A 26,607-nucleotide genomic window follows, 5' to 3' on the forward strand; every position below is an offset into this window, starting at 1 on the left:
TTAATTTCCGTTTTCTGTGCTTCTGGACTGGTTATCACGATCTCAGCCACATCCACATTCCCGACCTACTATTTGAGAAGAGTGGTAGGAGGCCTTGTGTCAACTGTCAGATCAGAAGGGTTAGCACAAATTTTTAGTGATTTTTTTAAGCTTTTTCCAGCTTAGTTAATCTGTAAATTTTCGGTGAAATGGAATCGGATCGTGAATTGCCCACTGACGATGCCTTGATGGAGTTGGAGGGGTTCGAACCGTGGGATAATGTTAAATCGTCAGCAAGCCTGGTCACACTGAAGCGGAGTTTGAGCCAAGAGACTATAACGCCACCCGGGGATGAGGTGGATAATCAAATCGAACTTAGTCCGGACGCCATACACTTGGGTCTGCTTGTAGAGGTTAGTACGGCCACGAGGGGTGAATGGTGGGTAATCTGAAATCCCACCTCGCAGAAGGGGTTGATCGAGTATGATTCTCTGGACATGCCCACCGACGAGGATGAGGTAGATGACTATTCCGAACTTTTGTCCAGGTCAACGGATCGCGGGGGCATAGCTGAAATAGTGAAGGAAATGCGTAACGAATTCATGGTCAAGCTAAGTTCTAAGGCAAAGAGTGTCAAGGAAATCCTGATTCAGGTAGGAGTGAAAATTTGTGCGATCCTCAATTATTCCTGTCCTCACTTTTTAAGAGGGGCCTAATGCAGCCTACTGAAGATAGTGCTGATCAGATTTTTGAATCTGAGCTTAAGGATAAAGTGACTAAGGATGATCCGGAGGAATCCGAATTTATGGACCATTCGGTCAATGACGAAGAGACAAACCTTCAACTAGAGGTGGTCGATCGGAACGATGAAATCTCTGGGCTCATCAGCAAAATCAATCAATTTACCTCTGGAATGGAGAAAGACCCGGACAGTGTGGACTGGGGTCAATTCAGGGCCAACCTTCTAAAAGTACATAGGTATTATGTGAGCACTGGCGATCAGGAGAAACATATTTTACCTGGGCTAGCTGATATCTACTCTGCACCCGAATCAGCTGACATTAGTAAGCCCTTGAAAGACATCAGCAGTCGGGCCAGGTACCTCCGGGGCACCATCAGAGGTCTCGAATGCAAGATGCTTAACCTGGACAATTCCTTTGATGTGTTTTGCGACCAGTTCGACCGCAGTTCAATTTCCAATAAGCGAGTGGACCGGGACGTGGTGGTGCTTTCGATGATGCGCGACGGGATAGGACTACGGCTTAGCCAATTGGAAGTGGAGTTCCGAAGTGCCAAAGAGCAATTGTTTAATCGAGGCCTAAGTCCGGAAAACCAGAGCGACCTCATTGCTCCCTCGAACAATTAACCAATATGCCCATGTCTGTATTTGGTATCATTAGAGTGAGCCAGTGGCTTTTCCTTGTGTTCTCAGCGATTGGTTTATAAACGCATTTGTAATAATAAATACATCATAAATAATATTAGGCTTCCTTCGCTTTGCGTCGTGCTTACAAAGTAAAAAAAAGTAAATAAGTGCTTGAGAGTGCCCTTGCCCTTAAGATTTCCGGAAGTTGCGGGATAGAGAAGTTAAATCGTAACAAATATGGAAAATGGTATCTGATTTTTTTCAAAGCATTTACTTTAATGCTTGAGTCCCAAGCCAGGAAACCATTTTAAACGGTTGAATGATACAAGTTAAGTGTGCTAACGCCCTATAAACTTGTAAAAGTAAGGAAGATTAAGATCGAAGTTAGAAGCCACATTTTAATTCATTGTCAATGTGTTGGCTTTGGTTCCTTATTCAAGACTTCTGCGTTACTCAACAAATGTCAATATGTATTAGTATAGGAAATTTACTTCTATCTCCCTTTTAATCTTTTATAGTCCTTTTTATATCGTTTGGGGGGAACTCTAAAGAGGGCAGGAAGTAGGCCCTGATTTGAGAAACAGTGTCATAGTTTTGATCAGACCACTCCTCCAAAATTGGTAAATGTTTAACTCTTTACCCTAGCGGAATGTACTCCGCTCCAGACTGACCACCACGCTACCGTAATGTGGCCCAAACAAAGCCTCAACTTCGTGCACGACATCCTGGTCCCAGAGAGTACTCCATCACCGAAGTTCTACATTCTGCCGGAGGAGAACAGGCTGCAGCTAGAGAATGTACAGAAAGAAGTGTGTCAGTACCGGCTGCATTTTAAGGCAGTTGAGGCAGACCGCTCCGCTGTCTGCGCGGAGCGAGTCAATGACCTGGCTGACGCCGTACAACTGTCTGCCCATCTGGAGCCGTCGGCTGAGTCGCAACGCGGAGGGCGACCAGAGGCAATGCAACGCAACTCTGTGCCGGAACTTCGACGTGGAGGTGGAAGGCCGGCTGTGGTCCCTGTGGGGCGGTCTGCATCCGAAGGCACCTTGGTTCGACGGGTCTGTCCGAGGGCGTCAGACGCTGGGATGCTGCGTGGTGGCATGCTGTGTGGCCAGCTCATTCCGGCGTCTTGGCGAGTGGAGCGGGAAGATCCTTGACGCGATCGTGGTCAACGGTGACCGGTATTATCGCGCCAGCGTGGAGCAGAGCCAGCGTTGGGACCACCAACTGGGTGTGGACGATATGTGCCATGAGTGCCAGTTTCAGGACCTTCGGTTCCTGGTGCAAATGGAGCTGGTGGCTTTCGGACATGTTTACAGTGCTCCAGCCAGTACCGCCATGAGTCTGCTGGAGGGCCTCAACTACTTCTTTACGCGGTACCAATACGGCGTGCTAGAGTGTCAGGAGCGGCGCTTCTCCTTCGGGCGCTCCTCTAGCCGTGATGGTGGCTACTTTCTGTTCGACTGTTCCGCGTGGGGCCAACCACTCTTTCCAGACGACATGGGCGCCTCCTATTTACTACTGGCCAAGCATCTGCAGATGCTCCTCTATTGCGTTGTGGTCACTCTTAATTTGCGGCGCCGAAATGTCGAGTTTCGGCTTTATAACGTGGACATGGCCCGCATGCCTATCGATTCGCATAACCGATATCACGATCCCGCAGAGAAGCATTTATTGATCTAAGCTTCAGGTAGCCGGTTCAGTTTTGTGGAAGGTTGAAGATAGAGATAGGCAATAAAATGAATTAATCTCTTAATTACCCAAAGATACTATGTTACAGGTAAGAGAGGTACGAGAGTCTCGATAATCCATATGATCATCCGATTTCAATGTTTATGTCCTTATTTGCAGAATCTGTCATACTCATATTGGAGTACTACGTCGTAATCTTTCCTGGGCAAAATAATCAAAATTTCTGAAAGTCCAGGGGCATCAATATGTGATCTTCAAAATGCTTCTTTTTATTCGACATAAAGTTGCGCTAAGAGGAGCCAATTCTTAAAGCGCCCCACTATGTGGATGTGGCCAAGCAACCAACTGACTCAGAAAACCAGTTTCGTTTCAAAACCAAAACAAAAGATTTCTTAGTTCTCTTTTTGGCTGGCAAGTCGCGAAAAGTTAAAAATAAAACAAACAAAACAAATAATAAATAAAAGTAAAACCTGTCCACTACGCAAATATGCAAAACATTGCACGGAAACTGTGAATCAGGCTAAGAAGTACAAGAACGAAAATAAACATAAACAAGCAAAGAAAGCAAGAAGCGCCTGGAAAGGGAGGCAAAATAAAATAAAACTGCATTCCGAAAGCTCAGTCGAATGCAAAATGCGAAAAAAGGCAGTGAGCCAGCTCGCAGCACGAGACAACTCAGAGCGCAGAACTTCTAAAAAGGGCAGCAAAACAAAGTGCAGGAGTGGGCAGAAATCGACCAAAAAGAAATCCGGTTTCGTTTTCAACCAGAACAAGGATCCGGGCATGGGCACGGGAAGCGGGAACAGGTAGAGGAACGTCCCTTTGTTGTGCAGTCTTTCGTATTTATTGCTTCGTTTTTGTTCTCCGCCGTTTCCTCGACGTGCGAGTGGTGTGGAAAATGCAGGGAGCGGTGTGGAAATCGAAGCTAACCGCGACGAAAACCCACTGCCAGGATAGATTGCAGGGATTGCCGGGAGACGAACTTGAAATTTAGACTTCGAGAGCAGGCGTCGCAGTTGCAGCGCTGTCGCCTTCGCCGTTGGAACAAGAGAGCCTCTCTGTGGGGAGCTCACTTTCCTCCTTTCCACCTCCAGGTATGCACACTTATGTAGTGTTAGTGAGAGCGGAATGCTCCCAATACAGTGCACACAAATACGGTTGCAGTATTTTGGAGGGTTGAGTGCAGCACTTTTTTCATCACTCTCTTTTTCCTCTTGCTCTCTGAAAGTGCGCTGGTAAAAAAATATTTATTGATTTTCGTTGTACTTCATGATGGAAAAAATCGCATGCGATATTCCTCTTACATTAGGCAAAAAATGATATTGGAGTTCGTTCGTCACTGCAGTTAACATCAGAGTACTGCATTTGCTCTTGGACCCTAGAAAACTTTCTTTAAAGTTTTCTGGTGAGAAATGCATCTGTGAGTTTGACACCAGACAAGACATGCCGTTATCGAAGTTGACCATTTGTTTGCCAGCCAAAGTTGTAACTACCAACTTCCAATAACTACCATCGCCAAGATAAGCAGCGGCCGAAGTTCGAGGTCGTTGTATTATCAACAATGCTCTCACGGCTCTTCACTGGAAATATGTTAAAGGAACTGAGTGCAAACTCGCAATTACAATAAGGGGACATGGCTAAAAAGTGAAATCCGTTAAAAAGCTATTGCAATGTGCGCGCTGCTATTGGTCACCTTTGGCTGTTGTGGGTGCTGGAGGAGGAGATAAACGCAGAAAGAGAGCGAAATTGGCAAAGTAAGATCAAAATAGAGGAAGAGCAACAAGAAAGCAAGATTAATGATCTTGGCCAAGGATTTTGGAGAGCTTGAAAGTCGAGAATCCACTAGCTACTTACTATAAAGTTACTTTCTGGTTTACCTTTAATAGTACATTAATTTAGTCAACATTTCTATAAGCATGGTAGTAGTCGCATATAGAATCTTCATTTAACTAGTTTTAAACATGTCTGGAGAGAACAGTCGAAGGTTAGAAATTAATAATTTTATATCATTAAGGTTCCAAAATGCTTCTGGATTCTGGGTTCCGTGGAATCAATTTATAAAGTGGCTTAAAAAAATGTGCCTAGTACATAACTCAACTAATCAAAGACGGTTTTGCAATTTAAATACACGATTTCTTAGATATCAAGGATGAGCTATAATGCGCAGATATAAGAGCTTTAGTTTATACCAACACATGCATCCTTGTTTGGGCGTTTCTGATGATTTCGATTTTGTACTTCAATAATTTTATTTTTTCCCATCAAATAATACATCTAATTTGAACAAAGCCTTTGTGAGAGAGACTCCACAAGGTAAGTATTTGAAGAAATTGAATTTTGCTGTCCCTTGGTTCTGGAGAGTATGCGGTACCTAAAGAGGATGACTTCGGGCGACTTTGCTAGACGTGTGTTCCAAAATCTTCGACATGCTAAGTCGCAGCACTATTCTGTCCAATTTCTGAAAGTGCTCAGCGATCGCATTGAGGCGATTCCTGACCATTATTAGGTTTTTAGTAGTCGACTCAATGCTGATCCCAGCGCCTTTTTCATTGGAAGGGTGTAGCGTAGGGAATGCTTCTTTGCTGATCTTATTTGATTGTCGCAAATTCATGTTGATTTAGTCTTATATTTTGAAAAAGAGAAAGATTGATGTGTATTGATCGTCTGATCTGACGATGTTTATCCAGCCTACTTTGAAATAGTTATTTACCTAATTATAAATATATTCAAGATCAAGGTCAATGACAGTCATGTTCTGTAAGAATAAATATTTTAAAAAAAGGAAAAAGGGTGGGTCTTATTTTCATAACAATTGCTTACATGTAGTAGAAATAAATCGTAGGGATTTAAAAAATTGTTGTAAATTATATTTTTAAATACCTGTTAATTAAGTTAATTAATTAAGTTAAAATCTTTATTAGGATCCCAAGATGATTCCAATTGGCTTGTGCGTCTGTCTGTCTAATTTCTCAGTAGAAATATTTGTTATTTTTCTATACCTCTAGACCTTTCAAACAGTATTTATAAAGTTATTAGAATATGATATAAAAAAAAAAATTATTTTAATATTTATTTAATAATATAACTCATGAAAATCGGGAAACTAACTAAGATTCTTATACCCGTTACTCGTTGAGTAGATTCGTTAAAAAGTATGTAACAGGTGAAGGAAGCGTTTCCGACCCTATAAAGTATATATATTCTTGATCAGAATCAATAGCCTAGTCGATTAAGCCATTAAGCCATAGAGTAGACACAAATTTGAGATTAAGCATGAAGATTCTTGATGTCCCAACGAAGCGCAAGTTTATTTCAGAATCCTACCACTCCAACTCTAATGCCCACAAACTGCGGAACACTGTGGCGTCCATAATGTTATTATGAAAATCTTCGCTTGACTTTGCATAACATTTTTTGTCAATATATATCGATTTACAAAAGATTTTTCAAATCGAAACATAATATGCTGTGTATTAGGAAATGTATGTTATAAGGCCTCACATGGGCAGTGACGTCACTATCAGTTACTCAACATGCTTGTTCTGACAAAAGGTGGCGCTTTGTGAATTTCTACTAGCAAAATTAATATTTTTAAATTGTATACAACAGTATGGGGTATCTTATAGTCGCGGCACTCGACTATAGCGTTTCTTCTTAATATGAGCTGGAACTAGACTTTAGAGATTTTATATATTTTATAAGGAATGGAAGATTTCATTAGCACGATCACTGCCCACAGCTCAGAGCTTAATTAGAAACGGAAATGCCAGAAAAATTGTTATTGATCAGCTGTCTATGAAGAATTGACAAGACAGCCACTAGAGGGGTTTTCGGCGACAACTTTGCTGGGTAATTAAAATTAATTTTCGCAAAACTCTCTGGCCTCTCTTCGCTTAGTGACTCCCCTCGAGTTAGCTTTGGAAGTTGTGGCTGTGGTCTCCACTCGGTCAGTTGCCGACAGAGAAATCTAGTTTTCCCAGTTCGGGTCGTAATGATAAATGGTGTCTGGTTAGCGCAGCGCCAAAAGAGAAACAAGTTCACCTGCCAGAAGACAGCCCAAAAGCTGTCTCCAGTACACAGCCTTCAGCGGGAAAGTCTGAAAATTCTGCCTGGTCTGCGGACTGAGAAGTCGAGTGCGCTACGTGTTGTATTTCAATTAGAGTAAAGTCGTCCTATACCGTAATTAGCAACAAAGTAACTGGTCATGTATGTTTTCGCCATTATCATTTAAATTTATGTTATGGTCCTACACCCATACTACGTACGATCATGGGCACGGCATGCATTGGCCAATTTGTAGGAAGCAGTATCGCACGCTTGGTTTGTAGGCAGATTCCAATGGCACTCGATTGGATAGAAATTGGTGATTTTCAACCGTTCTGCAGGATAATCGCTGATATGGAACCAATTGCTGTCGCCTAAAAAAAAATTCTGAATGACATATGCAAATGCCAGGCTTTCTTTATATTATTTATCAAAGGATATTAAAACTTTAGTCGGAGGCTTACAACTCATAAAACTCGGCCTATACGCAAACTAGTTTCCGAGCTTAAAAAAATCTTTAGACTTTTACTTTCTGATTGTTTTTACTATTCTATCTTTTTTGCATTCTTCAGATTTGTACGGACTTAAAAAAAGTTTGAATTTTCTTTCTTTCCTTTTAAGCTTTTTGACAAATCCTTCCATTTTGTATCAATTGGGTATATTTGAAAAGTTGAAAAGCTATATCTTCTGATCAGGATCAAAAAGAGCTGAAAAATTGGAACTAAGCATGCAGAATGAATGGTGCCTTCGCTGCGCATGCCGGTCAGTCCTCTTTTAGCGAAGAAAAATGTGGTTAATATTCTATTCTACTACATGTTATTGAAATCGGAACATAATTAACAATATATTTTGAAATTAAGGTTACATGAGCATCAAAGTCACTGTCGGTTGAGTATTATTGCTTAGAGCTCGATATTACATGAAAATGCTGTTTAAAAATTAGACATCTCATTTACAGCTGCTACCAAACTCGTCTTTTTTTGGTAAGAGACTTATACCAATCCTTCTTGTTTTATTAATTATAGCACAGACAAAAGATACAGAGTCACTATACAGATACCTCATGCCTGACTTTCCTTTCCCTGGACATTGACTGTTCTTCTAATAAATGAAAATGTTTTTAATTAATATACTTCAATACGTCGAGTGGCATACACAGCCCCGGTCCTCCACAACAGTCAGCCCCTGCTCCCCGATCTGTACGCCAGGCCAATCCAACCCCCATGTCAGCACCCAATTCCTCTCCCTTTTCACCAGCCATCATTTCTTGTGTTCCGTTGAAATTTGCATCGCAAGTGGTGCAGGAGGGGCCTAAAAATTTATTGTTGAAACGTTCAAGTCCACTGGCCCGAAATTACCGCTTTTGCAGCCTTCTATGCTTCAGTGTGTTGTTATTCTTTGTTTGTTGTGGTTTGTTTAATTAGTTAAAAAATAGATTTAGAATCACCTGAGTACAAGTTCTACAGTGCCCTTTAAGCGCCCTGTGGCTGTTTCTATTTTTAGCTCAAGCGATGCTCTAGATTGCTAGTTTGGTCGAGTTTGCTTGTCTATCCCATATTGTCTAGTGGTTAGGATACCCGGCTCTCACCCGGGAGGCCCGGGTTCAATTCCCGGTATGGGAAGGATGATATGAACATTTTTTTTAAATTAATCAAATATATTTTTAAGAGTGTCAGCAGAACGTCTCAGCGGTGGTCGCTTTCTCATTGCTGCTGTGTAATTAAGTTTTCGTCTGCTTCCCGCCCACCGCAGGCTATTATTTTGATTCATATATCATACATATGTACATGCATCAATGTCCGTTTAAACTTTAATCTATTATTCAAGTTTCCATATTCATCTGCCGCTTGACGTTTCGTCAGTCCAAAAGTCTGGCTGCCAGTCTGGGTGCTTCTCCCATCTGATGGTTTCTGTCATCTGATGGATGATTTCCCGAATGAGGTTCATCATCAACTCACAATGGCCAGCGGCAATGGAAATCCCAATGATATGAGCACAAGTTGGGGTGTGGGGTCGCTGACAGGTTCGCCGCTACCATTGATTGCTTTAGATGCACTGCAGCATCCCCGCCCTGAAATTCACTCGAAGTACATTCATTAATCAATGTAAATTGTGATCCTGGAGAAAAGTTTTCGGATGCCACGTCGACAGAGCTATGTCTATTTCCCCATTAGGCCTCAGCGCTCCGACAAGACCACCCTTTGAGGACCGACCGCAAGCTTCAGCACCGAAATGGCCATTCATTTGCAATTTTAATCGAGGGGGACGTGGCCAACGGGGGCATGCAATATTATTTAAAAATGCACAATTCTCTTGTTGCGGATATTGCACCTGACTGTGCACGCAGGATGTGTGCATGCTGCATTCATGTCCAGAGGACTCGCATCGCAAATTGGCAATCGTCTGTATGCGGTTGAATTGCTGACAACACATCGAACCAGCCACCCCAAAGCCATCACATCGGCTTGCAGTGAGAGTGGGTTGTTGGGTGGATGGTTGGGTGAAGCTGACAAGAGGCTTCCAACTTCATTAGATGTTTTCTCGAGTCCTTTTTAGGGATTGTATAAGAGGAGTCTACTTCTCCGGGAACCATATGCCCCATCATCAACAGGATCGCTTTCTGGCCCAACCCTTTTGGGTGCATCCAAGACTGATGCTCTGGCCCAGGATCAAGACTCGGTTTGTTGCAGTCGCATGTTTCGGCAGGCAAAGAGCCATGGAGTGGGCCGATGTTGTTGATTTTACGTCCATGCACCTTTGCATTTTTTATGTTTTTAGTCCATATATGTACCACGAATACTGGAAATGTGGTTTTTTGTGCAGGCCAACATGGAGATGCCCGCTATTCATCTCACTCTAGCCATGTATATTGCACTTGTGCTGCCTCTTTCTCTCCGCAAAAATCGATAGCAACAAAATTTAAAATGCACTTTACTGTTTTCCCCGTATTGTTTGCTTTTTCTGCTTAAATGCAGCCTGCTGAAGTACGTAGTACGCCCTAGTCAGGTTCGCATAAATGCATGTGAGGCTGAGACACTTTTAACGGACCAAGTCAGGGAATTTGATCGCAAACGGCAATCAAAGATGTTACAGTATTTGTAGAAAAAGAGATTATCTGGAAAATTAAACTCGGAGGTCGATCCAAATGGTTAACAGTGAGCGTGGCCATTTTTACTTCGATTATATTTCCCAAGATCTCTGCGTTTTTATATAAACAGACGGACCGACATCGCTAAGCCTACTTCTCTAAACGTTTTCAACAGTTACATACTTTTTAACGAATGAATGCAACTCTCTACAAGTAACGGGTATATTTTCGGGGATTAAGGGCATAACCCAAGTATTTGTTTTAACATTAAATACTTTTTAATATTGATCCTTTTTGTGGCTTTAGAAATATCAATAGTGAAATTAAAATCAAAATTAATAAGCTTAAACGCAATTTATCCTTTTAATTGGTATATTTATATATATTTTAAAGACATTTTAACAATAAAACTACTGCATAACATAACATAAATTTTCTATAAATATGTTAAACAGGTGCATTTCATACTAGTGGGGGAAAATTAATGTTTATACCGCGTTAGTCGTTCTATAGTTATAAAAAATTATATTGTAGGGTTCCAGAAATAAATCTTTTTCGAGAATATTAATTAATATAGCTGTAGGATATAGTCATCCACTTTTGCGGAAAATTAGCGTTGAAATAAATGGTCAATTTTTTAGTTTAAAAATAAATTCAGACAAGTATCTAAAACCCACTTTCTACATAAAAAATTAAAATGTTTTTTAGAAAAAGTATGTTGTTGCAATATTATAATTATTTCAAGGGTTGCTAACATGTAAGTGAGTTAGTTAGCTTAGGGCTTGTAAATACATCTATACTGCAACTAAAGGATATTTGTGCGGTTCAAAAAACATTTCTGGACATATGTACCTCCTTGCTCAACTCATATTAAGCATGAGATGTTTCTTAACTGAAATTCAACCAGACAGAAGGACAGTAAATTTGGTGGGTTATTCACTCGTCGATAATCCAATTAAGGGGTCGCATTATCCATTAGCTATCAGGCACTGTTCATCGAGCGGCAGTGCGATTGCAGCCAATTTGTTTCGACGCCATGCTCCAGCTGCAGCGATGGGATGGCAATAGGTGCTGGCGACTAACGAACAATTAATTGAATATAACATTCAATTATTTTTGAAAAAGGATTGAAACGACAAACAAAGATCTGGTCTGGTCCAGCCCAGGGTGCAGGTCTGGCTCTGGGTCTGCTGGTAGCCGTAAACCGCATTGCATAAACACTGGATTTTATATACTACATATGTAGCTGAATGCATGTACCCATGTACATAGTACAAGGCCCTGCATATGCTCCACCATGTCCATGGCCGTTCCTCCCATTTTGGCGCTGCCCTGACCTGTACATGACGCACTTTAAGCCTACAGCCAGGACCCGTTCTGCCCCTGGTCCGCCACCCCTTTGGATGTCTCTGTCACACTCGCACACAATGAGGGGGAGGTCGCATGGAGTATTAATGAAAATTTCGTACATCGAATTCGCATCATTAAAAAAGGAAGACTCGAAATGCGCATATGTAAAACTCGCAGGGGATTTTTTAAGGGTTGCAAGTCGTTTGTTAAATAAAAACATTTGGAAATGCTGTATAAAAATCAATTTGGTCTGTGGGCTTTTTTTGCTGTGAATGGCAACAATGCGTGTACATAAAGAGCAGCAAATAACGGCGAGTATGTACACTGTGATGCATGCCATTTTCCCATGTAAAATTTATTTTTGTTGCGTTATTTTGACCGGAGTAGCAAGGCTGTGCGCCGAAAATAAAAAAAGGAGAGCCAAAAAGTCATTGTCAGAAGTGGGATTCGAACCCACGCCTACAGAGTAGACTGCGACCTGAACGCAGCGCCTTAGACCACTCGGCCATCCTGACACATGTCTAACGAGTGTTTCAATAGGCATAATCAGCGACAGGACCATTCCGTCTTTGTAAAACTCTTCTCTTTCAGCGAAATTAAAACAAGAGATCCTATTAATTTGGTCGAATAACAGAACATAAATAGATAAATATGTTTTTAAGAAACTTTTAATGCCCATTAAAGTCAGATTGTTGTGTCGCGTATTATAGTTAACCACCGTTACTGAACTTTTTGCATAATGGCCTTAAACGTACAATTGATTCTAGTCAGAAGCGATGAACGATGCTCGAGTGCAGCCAATCAGCCAATATCTATTTGCAATTAGCTTATAAGCGGGACCACGAGATCTGTGCATTGCAAATATAATTAAGGTTATTTACTCATTTATTGTATTGACAATGATTGGATGAAAAGTGAATTATACATTGTGTATTGTATATTGTGACAAAAGTAGCTGGGAATGGCAAAACTGAAATACCACCCACCCAAATATTATAATTCTCTCCCAGCAACATTTAATTATTGCGTAGACACGTAGCCCAATACATAAGTACTGGCGATTTATGTACTGCCAGATAGTAGGATACGTGTGAATTTATGGCCATCGAGTGGGGGTGCAGATCCCTTCTTTGTTTCTTGCTAGGATCCCGTATATGAGCTTACCACTAATTTCCCATTTCGACCCGAGTACATAGTCGACGCACAAACACAGCTGCAGCATACTTTCAGCCATATATTCGAGTGGCATATCGGAAGGCTATGGATTGGGCGGTATCTGGTTTGAGTTACGCAAAATTACAATAAAATCGAATAAAATGCCAAAAAATGGACATAAAAGTGTTGAACACAGCAAAAACAACGATCGCGAAAATAATGCGTTGCTGCTGATGGGCTTTTGCGAATGGCCCGCCCTCTTGGGAGGCGGGGGGTTTTATTTTGGTTGGTCAGCGGGTCTGAATGAATGCAGCGGAAAAGAGAGAAAAAATGAATAATAAATTGTATTATAATTTCTTTTTTATGACAGACTGGGGGACATGCAGTGACATATCCCCTACAATAACAATCCGACAGCAACATACCTCAAAGAAAACCCTTGGAGCTTGAAGACACATTAAGTTTTGATGTTTTTTTTTGTAATTAAGCACACAATTAATACAAACATAAAGAACTAAAAAATATTGTTCTTTGATTCTAAATTACAAAAGAGAATATATATTGATCATATTTTGTAGATCTTCGCTTGGCATACTTACATATATATAACTGATCAAAATTCAGATCGCAACAGGGATCAAACCGTAGAGGTCGTTGGAATCTCTGAATTAAGTTCTGCTCCGGACGCAAACTGTGAATGATTGGCGCCGAGTAAAAAAATAATGAATGCACTTTTTGTGAGCAAACGCACCTAAAAAAGAATTAAAAAACATGGCAGCCAATAACGGCAGGCAGAGACGCAGTAGGAGATCCGCATCCCGAAGTCCACGACACAATGGGCTACTTTGGGGCTGGAGATGGGCATTGGCATGGGATGCTTTAATGCACTGCTGCTGCTGCGGTGACTGTAGCCGCAGTCGACGCAGGCTGCTGTTGCTGATTATGTTGATGACGATGCGCAAACATCAAAATAATCGAATAAATTAAAACGAAAAGGAGGGAAATGCACAAAACTCAATCGACACCCACTGGGTGGCTGCAATAGTAGTGCGTTGTTGTGGGTGGTTGGACAGATAGGTGGACGGACAGACTGTGGACGGAATTCGTATTAATAGGGCTGCTAATTATTGACGTGCGTGGCCCAAACGCAAAACCAAACCCAGACCCAAAACCCAGCCCCGACCCACTTTGGTGGCGTGGCGCTGACTGCGTCGACAGTGAACGTGAACAACTCTCATAATGAGTTTTTTCTGAATGCAGTTTTGTTGCTGGGGCAGCGACAAATGTGGCAGTGCGTCGTGTCGGGGCAAAATCAGTTTCGAAAATGCTTTGTCAACAGCAACACACATTCAAAATTTTCGGTTTAGTCGCATAAGTTTTATTTTGCCTGATTTAGTACAACTTTACAACTTTGGCTCGCCACTTGATTCTGTGTTGGAAAATTCTCCTGATTTTCTGTCAAAAGGGAAAGTCCCCCTAACATGAGTGAGTGTGTTAGTGCCTGCGCGCCAGTATGTGTGTCTAGTCTAAGCCTAAGCGCATCATGTAACCAGCCCCAAAAAGGCAATAACCATCATCAACGGCCCACTGGCCAAACGTGGGGTGTGTTGTGTTTTGATGTAAATTATGCAAATACTACCCCTATTGCAGCACTAAACCGCAGAGAGTGCCCCGGCAACACCCACCGCTCACCGCCTCCCTATTTCTCTATTACGCTGGCGTCGACGTTGTTGTTGTTGCGGCTGGTGTTTGCGGTTTTGTTTTTGCCGCTAGTTAGCTGCGCTGGCCGATGCATCTGATTAACAAAATTAGTTTAGAAAACTCCGCTCTCGCGTTCGAAACAAACAAAAATTGGTTCGCTTTTTTCGACAAAAAGTAATATGATTGCGAATTATACCAAGAGTCGGGACAACTTAAAGAGTTGTGTTTGCCGTCTGTTTTTATTTTTGGAATACTAAACATGCTCTACAGAAGATAAAAGCCATGGTAGGAAGTGCTTTAAACGAAAGAATCTTAAGTGCTGTCGTGGAACGGATTAACATATCGCTCAAGGTTTAGTAAATTTAAATGTAGCGCCAAGTATTTCAGTATTTGTTATCGATGTTGTAAATCGTTAGAGAGATTATATTGTAAAGCTAAATGCGGTCACACGAAATGGTGAATTGTAAGCCAGAATCTCCCGCTCAGATTTATTCCGATTGGAGAGATCAAAGAGACTGGGAGGCGAGACTGCGGTATGTAAAACTGATTGTGAAAATAGGTTAAATCGGATATATGTATTTCATACAGAATAAAACATCGTCGTTTGTTTATGCTATTGTTCTACGCTACAAGACTGGCTTTCTTGTTTCGGTGTTGGCTAAGCAACGTTAAAGGCAACTCCCAGGGGATCTCTTTCGGTCGGCGTCATTTCTTTTATTCGCACTCCTTTATCGTGCAATGCCGACTTCACATTCACCCCGGCGGAGCCCCCGAATTGGACAGACGGGAGCTCCCGCAACTGCAACTACGACCACCGCGACCACATCAGCCGGCACTCCGAAGAATGTGCCGGGCTTATCGGGCGGTGAGCTGCAGCGGCCACGGACTCCAAAGCAACCGGGATTAATCCCAAGTGGTGCTCCAAAGCCTGATAGATCAGGCCAGGATACGGACACCACAACCGCCAAGTTTGCGGCGCTGATGGAGAGGATCGCTACCTTGGAAAGGGAGCTTCAAAAGGCGAGGTCAGGTGAAGGGCAAGATGCAGCCGCGAGGGATCCCGTTAGAAACGGATCAAGCGGTATAGGGAGCGAGCGGTGCGGCGAATGCGCCGCCATGTTTGAGCGGAACGCCAGGGCAGAACTTGAGTGGAAATCTGCCGCCATTGTTGAGTGGAAATCTGGCACCGAATTTGGCTGAGTCAGTGACGCCATTTTTACATGAACAGTTGCCGCCATTATTGAGTGGAAACCTGCCGCCACAATCGAGTGGAAATCTGGCAATAGGGCAACAAGTCACACTCAGTACAAACAGTACAACGTTAAGCTATTCCACACCATGCTGCGTGACGGCTACTGTGCAGCCAGCACTAAGCTACATGCAAGCTACGCGGGAACCTCTTCGCAACCTGATGGTACCCCCCGCAATCAACTGGTTCATACGGAATAGCTTCGCCGAGCACGTTAATTGGATGGACGCCGCGCAGACTGCCTGATCTTCCAGAGTTCGAAGGTCAGCCTGAGGAATGGCCAATATTCCAATGCGCGTTCACGGAGACGACGGCGGCGTATAATTGTACTGCGTTGGAGAACAACCAGAGGCTAGTGAAAGCCCTGAAGGGTGAAGCGCGAGCATCTGTCAAGTCGCTGCTTATACACCCGAATAACGTTCAGGCTGTAATGGATCAGCTACGTTTCCGATATGGACGCCCGGAGCAACTGATACGTAGCCAACTGGAAAGCGTGCGAGAGGTGCAGCCGATCCAAGAACACAATATAATAAAGATCGTGCCGTTTGCAACACGGGTCAGCAATCTCGCAGCGTTTTTACAGTCAAGCCCGAACGGGGAGCAGCACCTAGGAAATCCTACATTGATGGAAGAGCTGATCGCCAAGCTACCACTGAGCAAAAGGTTGGATTGGGCCAGGCACGCCGCCGTAATAGGGTGCTACCCAACTGTCGCGCACTTGAGCGAATGGCTAAACGAACTCGCTAAATTAGTGTGCACTATTACGAGCAGCAACAGCAAGGATCCTAAGCGTAGGGTATTGCACGCCAGCACCAGTCAGAAGGATCAGGATCTATTTGAAGATCATCCCAGGAGTTGCCCAATTTGCGAGGGGCAACACACTATCAAGGACTGTAAGGATTTCAACTACGCTACTCCGACTGCCCGTATGGAGTATGTAAGAAAGCATCGGATTTGTTTCTCGTGCCTGGAGAGCGGTCACATGTCCAGGTTCTGCAAGAGAAACAGCAAGTGCAACGTCTACGGATGCCAGATGGGGCATCACTACCTCCTGCATGACGGGGTGGGCAACCCCACACGGCCATCGCAACCCCACGGTCGACCATGGCCAAATGAAAGGAGCGATCGCGGTCGCATGGTACATGCGGGCGCTGACAGGAGGAAGGTGGACAAGCAAGTACATCAGCCAGATGATCTGGCCCAGAGAAGTCCACTTACGGCATCTGCACAGACGCAGGATGCATGGCGCAAGCGGGACGAAGGCCGTCAGCCAAGTGACGGGCATGGATTGCCACATCGGAACCTAAGTTGCGTCGATCCGGATGGAGGACACTTACTATTCCGTATTTTGCCCGTGACGCTGTACGGGGAGGATACGCAGCTGGATACCTACGCGCTGTTCGACGAAGGTTCGTCCGTGACCCTGATCGACGAGGAGCTCACTCGAAGCCTAAACCTAAAAGGCGAGAGTCGGCAGCTCAACATTCAATGGTTCGGTGGCAAGTCAGCGAAAGAGAACACAAAGATGGTCAGCCTCCAGATTAGTGAAGCGGGCAGACCGAAACGCCATGCTTTGAAAAATGTGTATGCGGTCTCTAACCTCAATCTTCCGATGCAAAGTCTGCGTCGGGAAGATGTCAAAGCGGCGAAGGCTTCTGCACGCCTGCCGATGAAACCGTATCGTAATGCGGTCCCGAGGATTTTAATCGGACTAGACCATGCGCACCTAGGAATACCTATGCAAAACAGGAGCTTCGGAGCAGGAGGACCCTATGCAGCCGCCACCAAGCTAGGATGGGTGGTTTTTGGTCCTGTAAGAAGTCAGATGAGTTCACCAATGCAAAGATCGTGCCTCCTAGCCGTCCCACAGTATGATCATCTCGAGAAGATGGTCAGCGACTATTTCGAAATAGAGAATTTCGGAGTGAAGCCGGCGCCACCAGTCGCAGCTAGTGGCGACGCACGGGCTTTGGGAATCCTGAACGAGACGACTAGGCGAGTGGGCGAACGATACCAAACTGGATTGCTGTGGAAAGATGATAAAGTGAGCCTGCCTGACAGCTATAACATGGCACTCAAAAAGACTTGTCGGCATTGAAAGGAAGATGAGACGGGATGACAGCTTTGCACGGGCCTACAAGTCGATCATGGAGGACTACGTCAACAAGGGTTACGCACGACGCCTGGAGCAGCAGGAAGTGGCAGCCGATAACCGGGACAAGGTCTGGTACCTGCCGCACTTCGGGGTCGAGAACCCAAACAAGCCCGGAAAGATCCGTCTAGTCTTCGATGCCGCAGCCAAAGTGGGCAATACATCTTTGAACTCAGTTCTACTCAAAGGCCCACAACAGTTCAAGTCCCTGCCAGCCGTGCTCTTCCATTTCCGGGAAGGAGCAGTCGGGGTCTGCGCAGACATAAAGGAGATGTTTCATCAGGTGCTGATACAGCCCCCAGGATAGATGCGCCCAGAGATTCCTGTGGAGGAATGGAGATGACCGGCGAGATCCAGATCTGTTCGAAATGGTTGTGATGACGTTCGGAGCCGCTTGTTCGCCGTGCTCAGCGCATCATGTGAAGACCATAAACGCTTCAAGATACGCCCAAGCAGATCCTCGCGCGGTTCAGGCCATCAATGAGTATCACTATGTAGATGACTACGTGGATAGTTTCTCGGACGAGAAAGAAGCTATCGCTGTATCAGAACGAGTAAGGAAAATTCATGCTGAGGCCGGTTTCGATTTGTGCCGCTTCTCATCAAGTTCGGAAAGTGTGGTCAAGGCTTTGAACCCACTAGGATCCAATAAGAACGTTGAATGGAATGAAGCGGAGGAGAAAATATTAGGCATGTACTGGCACCCAGCGACGGATGACTTTAAATTCAGCGTAAGTACCACAGGGTTCCCAGCAGCGTGATGACCGGGAGAACGCACCCACCAAGAGAGAATTCCTAAGTCTGGTTATGTCAACATTTGACCCGATAGGATTCTTGAGCTGCTTCATGGTAACCGCCAAACTATTGATGCGTGAGATTTGGCGGAGAGGAGTTCAGTGGGACGAGCCGTTGCCGGATGAGTTAGCCAAAGCGTTTGAGAGCTGGAGGCTGGAAATGGATTACGTGAGAGATTTCCGCTGTCCACGCTACTACTTTGGCACGGGATGCGTACGTGAACTGCAGCTACATGTGTTTGTGGACTCCAGCCAATCGGCGTTCGCAGCAGTTGCATTCTGAGGGCGACTTATGACAACGATGATGTGCGGTCCTATTTCGTGTGTTCCAAAACGAAATGCGCCCCGATGAAGACGATGACGATCCCGCGCCTGGAGCTCCAAGCAGCTGTATTAGGAACCAGGCTGATGGACACCGTAAGACGAGAGCACGACGTATCGATCAGCAGATGCGTGCTATGGACTGACTCTAAGACCGTGCTGCACTGGATAAGCAGCACCCACCGGCGGTATAAGCAGTTCGTTGGAAACCGGGTGGCGGAGATCTTAGAGTCAACGGAGGTGTCTCAATGGAGGTGGATACCGTCTGCCGAAAACGTGGCAGATGACGCGACGAGGCCACAGCGCCATGTGGACCTCAGCCAAGGGGCAAGGTGGATGAGCGGGCCATCATTTCTGCGGGAGTCGGAAGAACAGTGGCCCAAGCCATCTCCAAGTGATCGCGACAGTCCACACTCCGCAGAAGAAGAGATGCCGTGTGAGTTTACACTGGTAATTGCCAACGAGTTTATATTTTTGCAGAGATTTTCGAATTATAATCGATTGGTCAGGACCACAGCGTGGATCCTCAGGTTCATACGACGGTGCCGTGGATTGAGTGACGAGAGTGAGGCCTACGGTATTACAGCTACTGAGTGCGCGGAGGCAGAACGGAAACTGATCCAGCGCGCCCAGGCTGATACGTTCGCAGATGAAGTTCAAGGAAAGGCAGTGGCGAAAGGCAGTCAGTTACGAGGACTATCCCCTTACGTCGACCACGATGGAATCATACGAGCGCGTGGACGGATTGATGCCGCCGAATGCGTCCCATTCAACGCACGGCGCCCGATCATACTGTCGCACAAACACGCACTGGCAGAGATGATAGTTCGTCACTACCACAGGAAGATGAAGCACCAGAATCTAGACGCGACCATAAGCGAGATCCGGACCAGGTTCTGGATAACCAATTTAAGGAGGGTTTTACGGAGTGTTATGGCAACCTGTAACTTATGCAAACTCCGGAGAGTACGACCAATTCCGCCATTGATGGGTCCGTTGCCAGAGGACCGGCTGGAGCCGAATGGATGGCCATTCAAGTATACTGGCTTGGACTACTTTGGTCCGCTGTTTGTGACGATTGGACGTCGCACTGAGAAGAGGTGGGTCGCACTCTTTACTTGCCTAACCACCAGGGCTGTCCACCTGGAGATAGCCCACGATTTGTCAACAGATTCCTGCATCATCGCTATGAGGAATTTTATGTGCCGCCGTGGACCGGTGGTCAGATTGAGGAGCGACAATGGAAAGAACTTTATTGGAGCAGATCGTGAGGCCAGAAAGTTCGATGAAGTCTTCGAACCAGAAAAGATCCAGGATGAGCTGTCATCCAAAGGAATCGAATGGATCTTTAACTGTCCGCGAACCCAGCTGCCGGCGGCATCTGGGAAAGGATGGTCCAATGTGTGAAGAAGGTGCTCGCGCATACTGTGAAGGAGGTGGCTCCTAAGGAACACGTCTTGGAGAGCTTTCTTATTGAGGCGGAGAATATTGTTAATTCTCGTCCGCTTACCCACCTTCCAGTCACTGTGGATCAGGAGGCACCGCTAACGCCCAACGATTTGCTAAGAGGAGTGGCTAATGTTCCGGACCTTCCTGGAGATCGCGGAGAGCAGCCTGTCAAGTGCGCTACTAGGAAGCAGTGGCGTATCGCACGGATGATGAGAGACAGATTTTGGAAACGTTGGGTACATGAGTATCTACCGACGCTTGTTCCGCAGGGAGAAATGGTGCGAGCATGTCGAGCCTATGCGCCCAGGGAATCTCGTGTACATCTGTGATCCGGCCATCCCTCGTCGAGAATGGAGGAAAGGCGTCGTGGAGGAAGTGTACCCAGGAGCGGATGGAGTACCACGACGAGCGGCGGTACGCACTACCAATGGCGATCAAGCTAAGTTAATCATGCGTCCCATCTCCAGATTGGCTATCCTGGATGTGGTGAATGCAGTTGCTTCACCGGGGTGGGGATGTCGTGGAACGGATTAACATATCGCTCAAGGTTTAGTAAATTTAAATGTAGCGCCAAGTATTTCAGTATTTGTTATCGATGTTGTAAATCGTTAGAGAGATTATATTGTAAAGCTAAATGCGGTCACACGAAATGGTGAATTGTAAGCCAGAATCTCCCGCTCAGATTTATTCCGATTGGAGAGATCAAAGAGACTGGGAGGCGAGACTGCGGTATGTAAAACTGATTGTGAAAATAGGTTAAATCGGATATATGTATTTCATACAGAATAAAACATCGTCGTTTGTTTATGCTATTGTTCTACGCTACAAGACTGGCTTTCTTGTTTCGGTGTTGGCTAAGCAACGTTAAAGGCAACTCCCAGGGGATCTCTTTCGGTCGGCGTCAAGTGCCTTATACTATCCTTAAACTATTTAGGAAGGACGTTTTAATAAAATGAATAATTATTTTCAAACGTGAACTATTCTAAACTAGCCTATTTTAGAGCTGCTTATAGTGTATCATTTAAGAACTATTTGCAATCTTAATGTAAGGTTTACCAAATGGTTATAGCCACTAACTAACTTGGTTATGATCTAAAACAATGTGTTCGTGGCATCTAAACATCGACAAGCCCTATTGAAATAAACTTTAAATACCTGCAAAGTCTACGCTTCGCTTTAATTTTCATTAGAAGTGTGTGCGTGCTCGCCAGTGTTCCCCGACCTCGACGAGGTTTTGTTAACCCTTTTGTGATCTATTTTCTAGCTGTGGCATCGGGCATCGTTTCTGTGTCGCGAAGAGGCGACTCCCGACGCGACGAAGACTGTTCTTGAATGAAAGTCAAAGTAAAAACGGCCAAATGGCAAAACAACAAAAACCTAAACAAAATACAAAACGACACCCGAAGCGAATGGCACGATGGGGTATGAGGGGGTTGGCAACTAGAAAGCGCGCCGGAGAGCGCCAAACTTTGATAAGGCCAAAGCACAACAAAATGGAGGGCTTGTGGATAGAACGAGGGGCTTGTCGCCGGGAAAAACAAACAAGAAAAGCGCTTCGTTTAGCTTTCTACTGCAAAAAGCATAAAAGGACGTAACGTCGAGAAGGAATGCAACGCGAGAACGGGAACGAAAGGAGTGAGCAGTGGGCGGACTTTGGGTGACAGTGGGAGGAGGGTGGCTGCTCAGGTGCGTTTGCCGGGTTGAATGCACGGCGTGCCAGAGTGAGACAGCCGATGTCCGTTGCATTCTTCCGAAATCTCTCTCTGCGCATGCGCAAAGTTGCCTCTACTCGTGGATACGGAAAAAAGTGGTTGGCGGGGGATCATATGTAATGCGCACGGGTGTGGGCGGGGTATGGGACGCAGAAAACTCGGTGGGCTGGGACAGGTGCAATTTATTTATTTATTTCGATTCATTTCCGCTTTTGTGTGAGACTAAATGAAAACTCATTTCCCTTTGATGTGTGCTCTGCTCCTCTTTCACTTTTCCTCGGACTCGGGCTAAGCGAGATGGCCATAACCACCTCCGCATGGAGAGAGCGAGAAGGCGCCAGTGGCCGGCTCTTCCTTTCGCTCTCTCTCTGTTTTTGGGTGCTGCTGCGCGATAATGAAAAAGTGTAATGCACCAAAAAGTGACATAAGGCTGTAAATTAAGCAACAACAACGACAACAGGCTTAAACTCTGCCCTGTACATATGTGCCGTGATATACTTGCATACATAAAAATGTGTGCGGTACATAGGTGCGGAAATATATGTGCATATAATCGGTTATTTACAGTTATCTGCATATCCTGAACGAGGGCGAGCTACTGCCCGAAACCGGGGGATCCAGAGGGTGTCGCTGGTTGTTGATGGGCTCTGGCATTTATTCCGCGGCGTTTCATGTCCGTATGGAGTCCCCGCGAGGGCTTTTTGGGCCCTGGTCAACTTCTTTATGTTTTCCCATCATATTAAAAGCCTTTTCACTGAAAATCACAAAAACGGTAATCGCCTGACTATATGCCCACACATGCGATAATATGTGTTTGTGCAGGAGTCTGCCTCTGCGTTCTATTAAATTTATTTATTTTATGAAGTAGTCAAAGTCTTTATACAATATTTGCGGTCTCTAAAATGTATGTTTTGCTTATTTTGCTTACCAAAAATATTGATAACTTCAATAGAGTCTTTAAGAACTTTAGTTACGGTAAATTGGTTAAATAAATAGACAGAAGCCAGTAAATTAACGAAAAACGTTTTAAAAAATATTCTTCTTATAAAAATCTTCTTTAATATTAAAAAACACTTACGTATTTACGGTCCCACAATCAACATTTTTGTTGAAAATTCTAAGTTCTTGTGAACTCTTCCATTCTTTATCTAAATGTTGTAGAAATATAGTGGCCAATGCGTTGAAAAGCTTCCTCCTCGTTGAAAGAAAGCTTTACATAAACTCAATTTCTTTAAATTTTCTACGGCAACTAAAATAAAACAAAAGTCACCGATTTAAAAATCGTTGAAAGTGAATAAAAGTATTTGGAGTATTATGAAGTATACGACAGTATGGTTTGAACTTAAAACTTTATAAGCACATCTCCTTCCTTTCGGTATAATTGTCTGAAGAAAAGCTAAACAAAGTAGTTCCCAATGCACTAGAAGATATATAAATATTGTTCATAAGTTTGCTAATGCTAATTTAAATAAAGGCCGCGAGGGAAACCCCACAGCCAAATTCATCTTTATTGCGTTCTATTTCTTTTTCTGCTCTTTCTGTTGGCTCTCGGAGCATATGGTTCGAGGGAGCGGACCGGCTAAAATTTACATAGCCAAAGTCGACAAAGTCGCAAAAACCAACAACGGCCAAAACCGGCTTGCCAGCTCACACACGAACAAAACTCACCCACATATGCAAGCTCCACACAAGATAACAGCGATAACAACAACAACAGCCGAATACAACAGAAACCGGCTTTTTGTGTGACCTAATATTTAAGTTAACTACTTTGGCAAAAAGGCGAACAGAACTCGCACTGCTCTTTTCGCTCGCGATAAGATTCGCGCATATCAGAGGGAAAAGGGCGCCTTATCAGCAGATATGGCCACAAAAACAGAGAGCTTCGCCGTGGCAACTTCTTGGCCAGTTCCCTTTGAAGGCAAACAAAAACACAATGATTTAGCAGGGCGCTCTCCCATTGTCCCGATGTCAGCCCGTGGGAGAGGTGTACCTAGGGGAAAACAACAAATGCCAGTTGCCGGAGCAACAACTATTTGAAGATTGCTTTTTATTTTTGGATTGTGTATACGCCGTGTATGACCTGCGACGGTGATGACGCTGGTGAGGTACCGGAGTGTCAGGGGGAGGGTTGTCGACATCAGAATCGGAATCTGGATGCGAATGTAATTGCGAATGTGAATGTGAATCCGAAAAAAAATTGGAGGGAGAATGGAAGCTTTCGGTGTTCGCTCTCAGCCGACTTTTTGCACCGGCAAAAAAAACTAAGCAACCAGCAAATGTTTTTGTGCACACTCTAAGACCGCCCCTGCTGCCACCGCTCTTTGTTTGATTCGGGCTCGGATACTCTCTGCACTTGACGTGCCCTCTCGGCGAAGTGCTCTAGTGTTTTACATTGTTGTCGTTCGTATTGGCGCCAAACAAGAGTATCTATTGTTGGCTCTGCGGCGTTGCCACGCTTCACGTCTTAGATGGCGAAGTTGCCTTGCTTTGTGGGAGTCACACGCAGTCCGGAATCAAGCTGAAGGCTCTTCGACGTGGCGTTAGCATCTCCAGCCCCGGCAGCCCTCCTCTGTCCGAGATCCTCCTCAATGCGATCCCCCTCTCGATCATCCTCCCCCTCCCACTCCACGTACTGCACGCATCCATCACAGTCATAGTAGTCGCCGTATTCGTCCTCCTCGGATTCTACTTCCCATTGGCCGCCCACCATTAGAGCTAGCTCATAGTTACCCTGTGTGCGAATACTATGCCAGTCTAAAAGATTTTCATCGAGGTCATCTAACACCTCCAGCCGCCCGCACCCGCCGAGTACAGTATCTTCGGCTAAGCGATATGATGTGATATGATCTCCGCTAGCAGGGCCACTGTCCTGAGTTCGATTCCTTGTCGGCAGATGCCGTGGTCTGAAGATGGGGGTTCGTCTATACAGCTTCAGAAGGAGGGTTAGCGCCTTGTTCCTGGCCATGACCAGCAGCTGCCCCATCCACGGTTGCCGGCGACTGATCAGAAAAGAAGCTCTCATAGCTATACAAATGGTTGAATGTAAGAGAGTGTTGTGTTTTTCTGTAAAATTCAACCTTTCAGTGCCCCGAGATGTCAGTTAACTGTCTTTTTCAAATAGTGCTGCCTCAATTGCGTTGAAAAATTGGAGCAGATCACAATGCTTAAATCAAAATATTCCGGACACTCGCTTAGTGCTTGTCAGCAGAGCGTTCAACAGATAGCAGGGAAGGATTCTCAGGATGCTGGTCTAAGCCTTTGCGGAAAGCCCAGTTTCCTCGTCTGTCGAGGGAGGAAGTCCTCCGGTCTAACCGAAGTCGACAGCTTCACCGATCTCAGTCAGCCCCAACGCCTCGCTCTTCAGCAGACCAATTTGAAAATCCAGGGTATTATAAAGCTCCAGCAGCACATCATCGAGCTGGTGGATGATGTCGACAAGAAAATCGCAGGTGAGAAGAGCTCCAGGAAGATGGATGACTCGGAAAGTTAGGTGACCATCTTCTTGTGGTTCTTTTTCCAAATTCTGAAATTAAGCAGAGTAACTCCTGAGGTCAAGGCTGACGACTATTGTTGATCTGCTGCGATTCAATTGGCTTTATCATTTTGTTTTCAGTAAATATTTATACGTAAGCACTTTTGTTTAGTACTGCTGATAGCATCTCAGGCGCAACAAAAACGGAGTCTGATTAAGGCAACGCCGCCGATAGATATATATATATATATAGGATAGTTTATATATAGGACTTGGCATATGTTTCCATTGAGTAATATAGCCAGCTGCGCGAAATGCGGTCGAAGTATCATAGGTCCAGCTAACCATCAATTGTGCCATCAAATTATGTGGAAAATAGACCGAAAATATATTTGATTAAAAAAGTCCTGGGAGGTCTTCCTAAAGTACCATCATCAAATTGAGAATAAAAAGGAAAATGTCTTGGTTAACTATATCACTTGCTAGTTCTTGTCATCACCTCATTGGTGGAATTAATTTTGTAGATCTCAGAACGTTTTCAAACGAAGTTTACTATTCCTCTTAAGGCCCAATATGATTTGTTTGTTGACAGGAAGTGAGGACGTTCGACTGCAGTTGATTAACTCAGGTGTCCCGGTGACTCTAAATTCCGGATATATATTTTGGCACGTCGATGCTCTGCCTCCACTCCCGACCCCTGTGACTGCGACTGATTTACCCACTTCTAAGTTCGACCAGTTTCCAAATCGTAACACTTTCACGAGCTGCCGACAAAAGTAACCACAACGCCAGACGGTCAGCTGAGGGTGGTGGATCTGCGCAGGAGGAGGGTTAAACTGATTCCCCTGGGGGGCAGACGCAACTCCGTCCTCTTCCTTTTCCCCTTAGCGTTCTTCGAACCCACTCATGGCCGGGATTAACCCTCCGCGGGGCACTCAAAATGGGGCAACAAAACCTCAGCTGCAACGGCACGCGACGCAAGGCCGCAGTCGCAGCGACGCGTGCGTCGGCAGCGGGGACTCATGTGAGTCGCGCGACACGCAAATATAGTCGGGCGAGATGCATCTGTGTGCTCAGATG

At 44.8% G+C, this 26,607-nt stretch overlaps 6 protein-coding genes, 1 long non-coding RNA gene and 2 other non-coding genes across 11 annotated transcripts; 7 read left to right on the plus strand and 2 right to left on the minus strand.

Moving 5' to 3' along the window:
• The first annotated feature begins 132 nt into the window (after nt 1–132).
• LOC108116739 lies at nt 133–1,458 on the plus strand. 2 transcript variants are annotated; one of them, XM_017228757.1, is made up of 3 exons: nt 133–392; nt 447–632; nt 686–1,458. In XM_017228757.1, the coding sequence occupies exons 1-3, from the start codon at nt 189–191 to the stop codon at nt 1,343–1,345; spliced, it is 1,050 nt and encodes a 349-aa protein (XP_017084246.1). In that variant the 5' UTR covers nt 133–188; the 3' UTR covers nt 1,346–1,458. The 2 variants fall into 2 exon arrangements, with proteins under 2 accessions (XP_017084246.1, XP_017084247.1); XM_017228758.1 differs by having other exon boundaries at nt 701–1,458.
• A 468-nt stretch (nt 1,459–1,926) lies between these two features.
• Nucleotides 1,927–3,510, plus strand: LOC108116737. Of its 2 annotated transcripts, none has more exons than XM_017228755.2 (2): nt 1,927–3,134; nt 3,197–3,510. In XM_017228755.2, the coding sequence occupies exon 1, from the start codon at nt 2,141–2,143 to the stop codon at nt 3,026–3,028; it is 888 nt and encodes a 295-aa protein (XP_017084244.1). In that variant the 5' UTR covers nt 1,927–2,140; the 3' UTR covers nt 3,029–3,134; nt 3,197–3,510. The 2 variants fall into 2 exon arrangements, with proteins under 2 accessions (XP_017084244.1, XP_017084243.1); XM_017228754.2 differs by having other exon boundaries at nt 1,927–3,125.
• Nucleotides 3,511–8,631: 5,121 nt separating this feature from the next.
• On the plus strand, nt 8,632–8,703 carry Trnae-cuc. Its single transcript has one exon. It is a non-coding gene; the product is annotated as a tRNA-Glu (tRNA).
• A 3,248-nt stretch (nt 8,704–11,951) lies between these two features.
• Trnal-cag lies at nt 11,952–12,034 on the minus strand. The gene has a single exon. It is a non-coding gene; the product is annotated as a tRNA-Leu (tRNA).
• A 3,079-nt stretch (nt 12,035–15,113) lies between these two features.
• On the plus strand, nt 15,114–17,722 carry LOC121530020. The gene is made up of 3 exons (XM_041818355.1): nt 15,114–15,456; nt 15,604–15,789; nt 15,879–17,722. Exons 1-3 carry the CDS (start codon nt 15,114–15,116, stop codon nt 17,720–17,722), a joined length of 2,373 nt encoding a protein of 790 aa, XP_041674289.1.
• A 1,205-nt stretch (nt 17,723–18,927) lies between these two features.
• LOC121530021 lies at nt 18,928–20,298 on the plus strand. The gene has a single exon (XM_041818356.1). It carries the CDS (start codon nt 18,928–18,930, stop codon nt 20,296–20,298), a length of 1,371 nt encoding a protein of 456 aa, XP_041674290.1.
• Nucleotides 20,299–20,614: 316 nt separating this feature from the next.
• Nucleotides 20,615–21,502, plus strand: LOC108116736. The gene is made up of 2 exons (XR_001772860.2): nt 20,615–21,069; nt 21,125–21,502. It is a non-coding gene; the product is annotated as an uncharacterized LOC108116736 (long non-coding RNA).
• A 2,589-nt stretch (nt 21,503–24,091) lies between these two features.
• Nucleotides 24,092–25,177, minus strand: LOC108116734. Its single transcript, XM_017228752.2, has one exon. The coding sequence runs from the start codon at nt 25,075–25,077 to the stop codon at nt 24,520–24,522; it is 558 nt and encodes a 185-aa protein (XP_017084241.1). The 5' UTR covers nt 25,078–25,177; the 3' UTR covers nt 24,092–24,519.
• LOC108116735 lies at nt 25,161–25,685 on the plus strand. The gene has a single exon (XM_017228753.1). It carries the CDS (start codon nt 25,216–25,218, stop codon nt 25,543–25,545), a length of 330 nt encoding a protein of 109 aa, XP_017084242.1. The 5' UTR covers nt 25,161–25,215; the 3' UTR covers nt 25,546–25,685.
• The last annotated feature ends 922 nt before the right edge of the window (nt 25,686–26,607 follow it).

The sequence above is a fragment of the Drosophila eugracilis genome, unplaced genomic scaffold (assembly GCF_018153835.1).
Source record: "Drosophila eugracilis isolate 14026-0451.02 unplaced genomic scaffold, ASM1815383v1 contig_2154, whole genome shotgun sequence".
NCBI lineage: Eukaryota > Metazoa > Arthropoda > Insecta > Diptera > Drosophilidae > Drosophila > Drosophila eugracilis.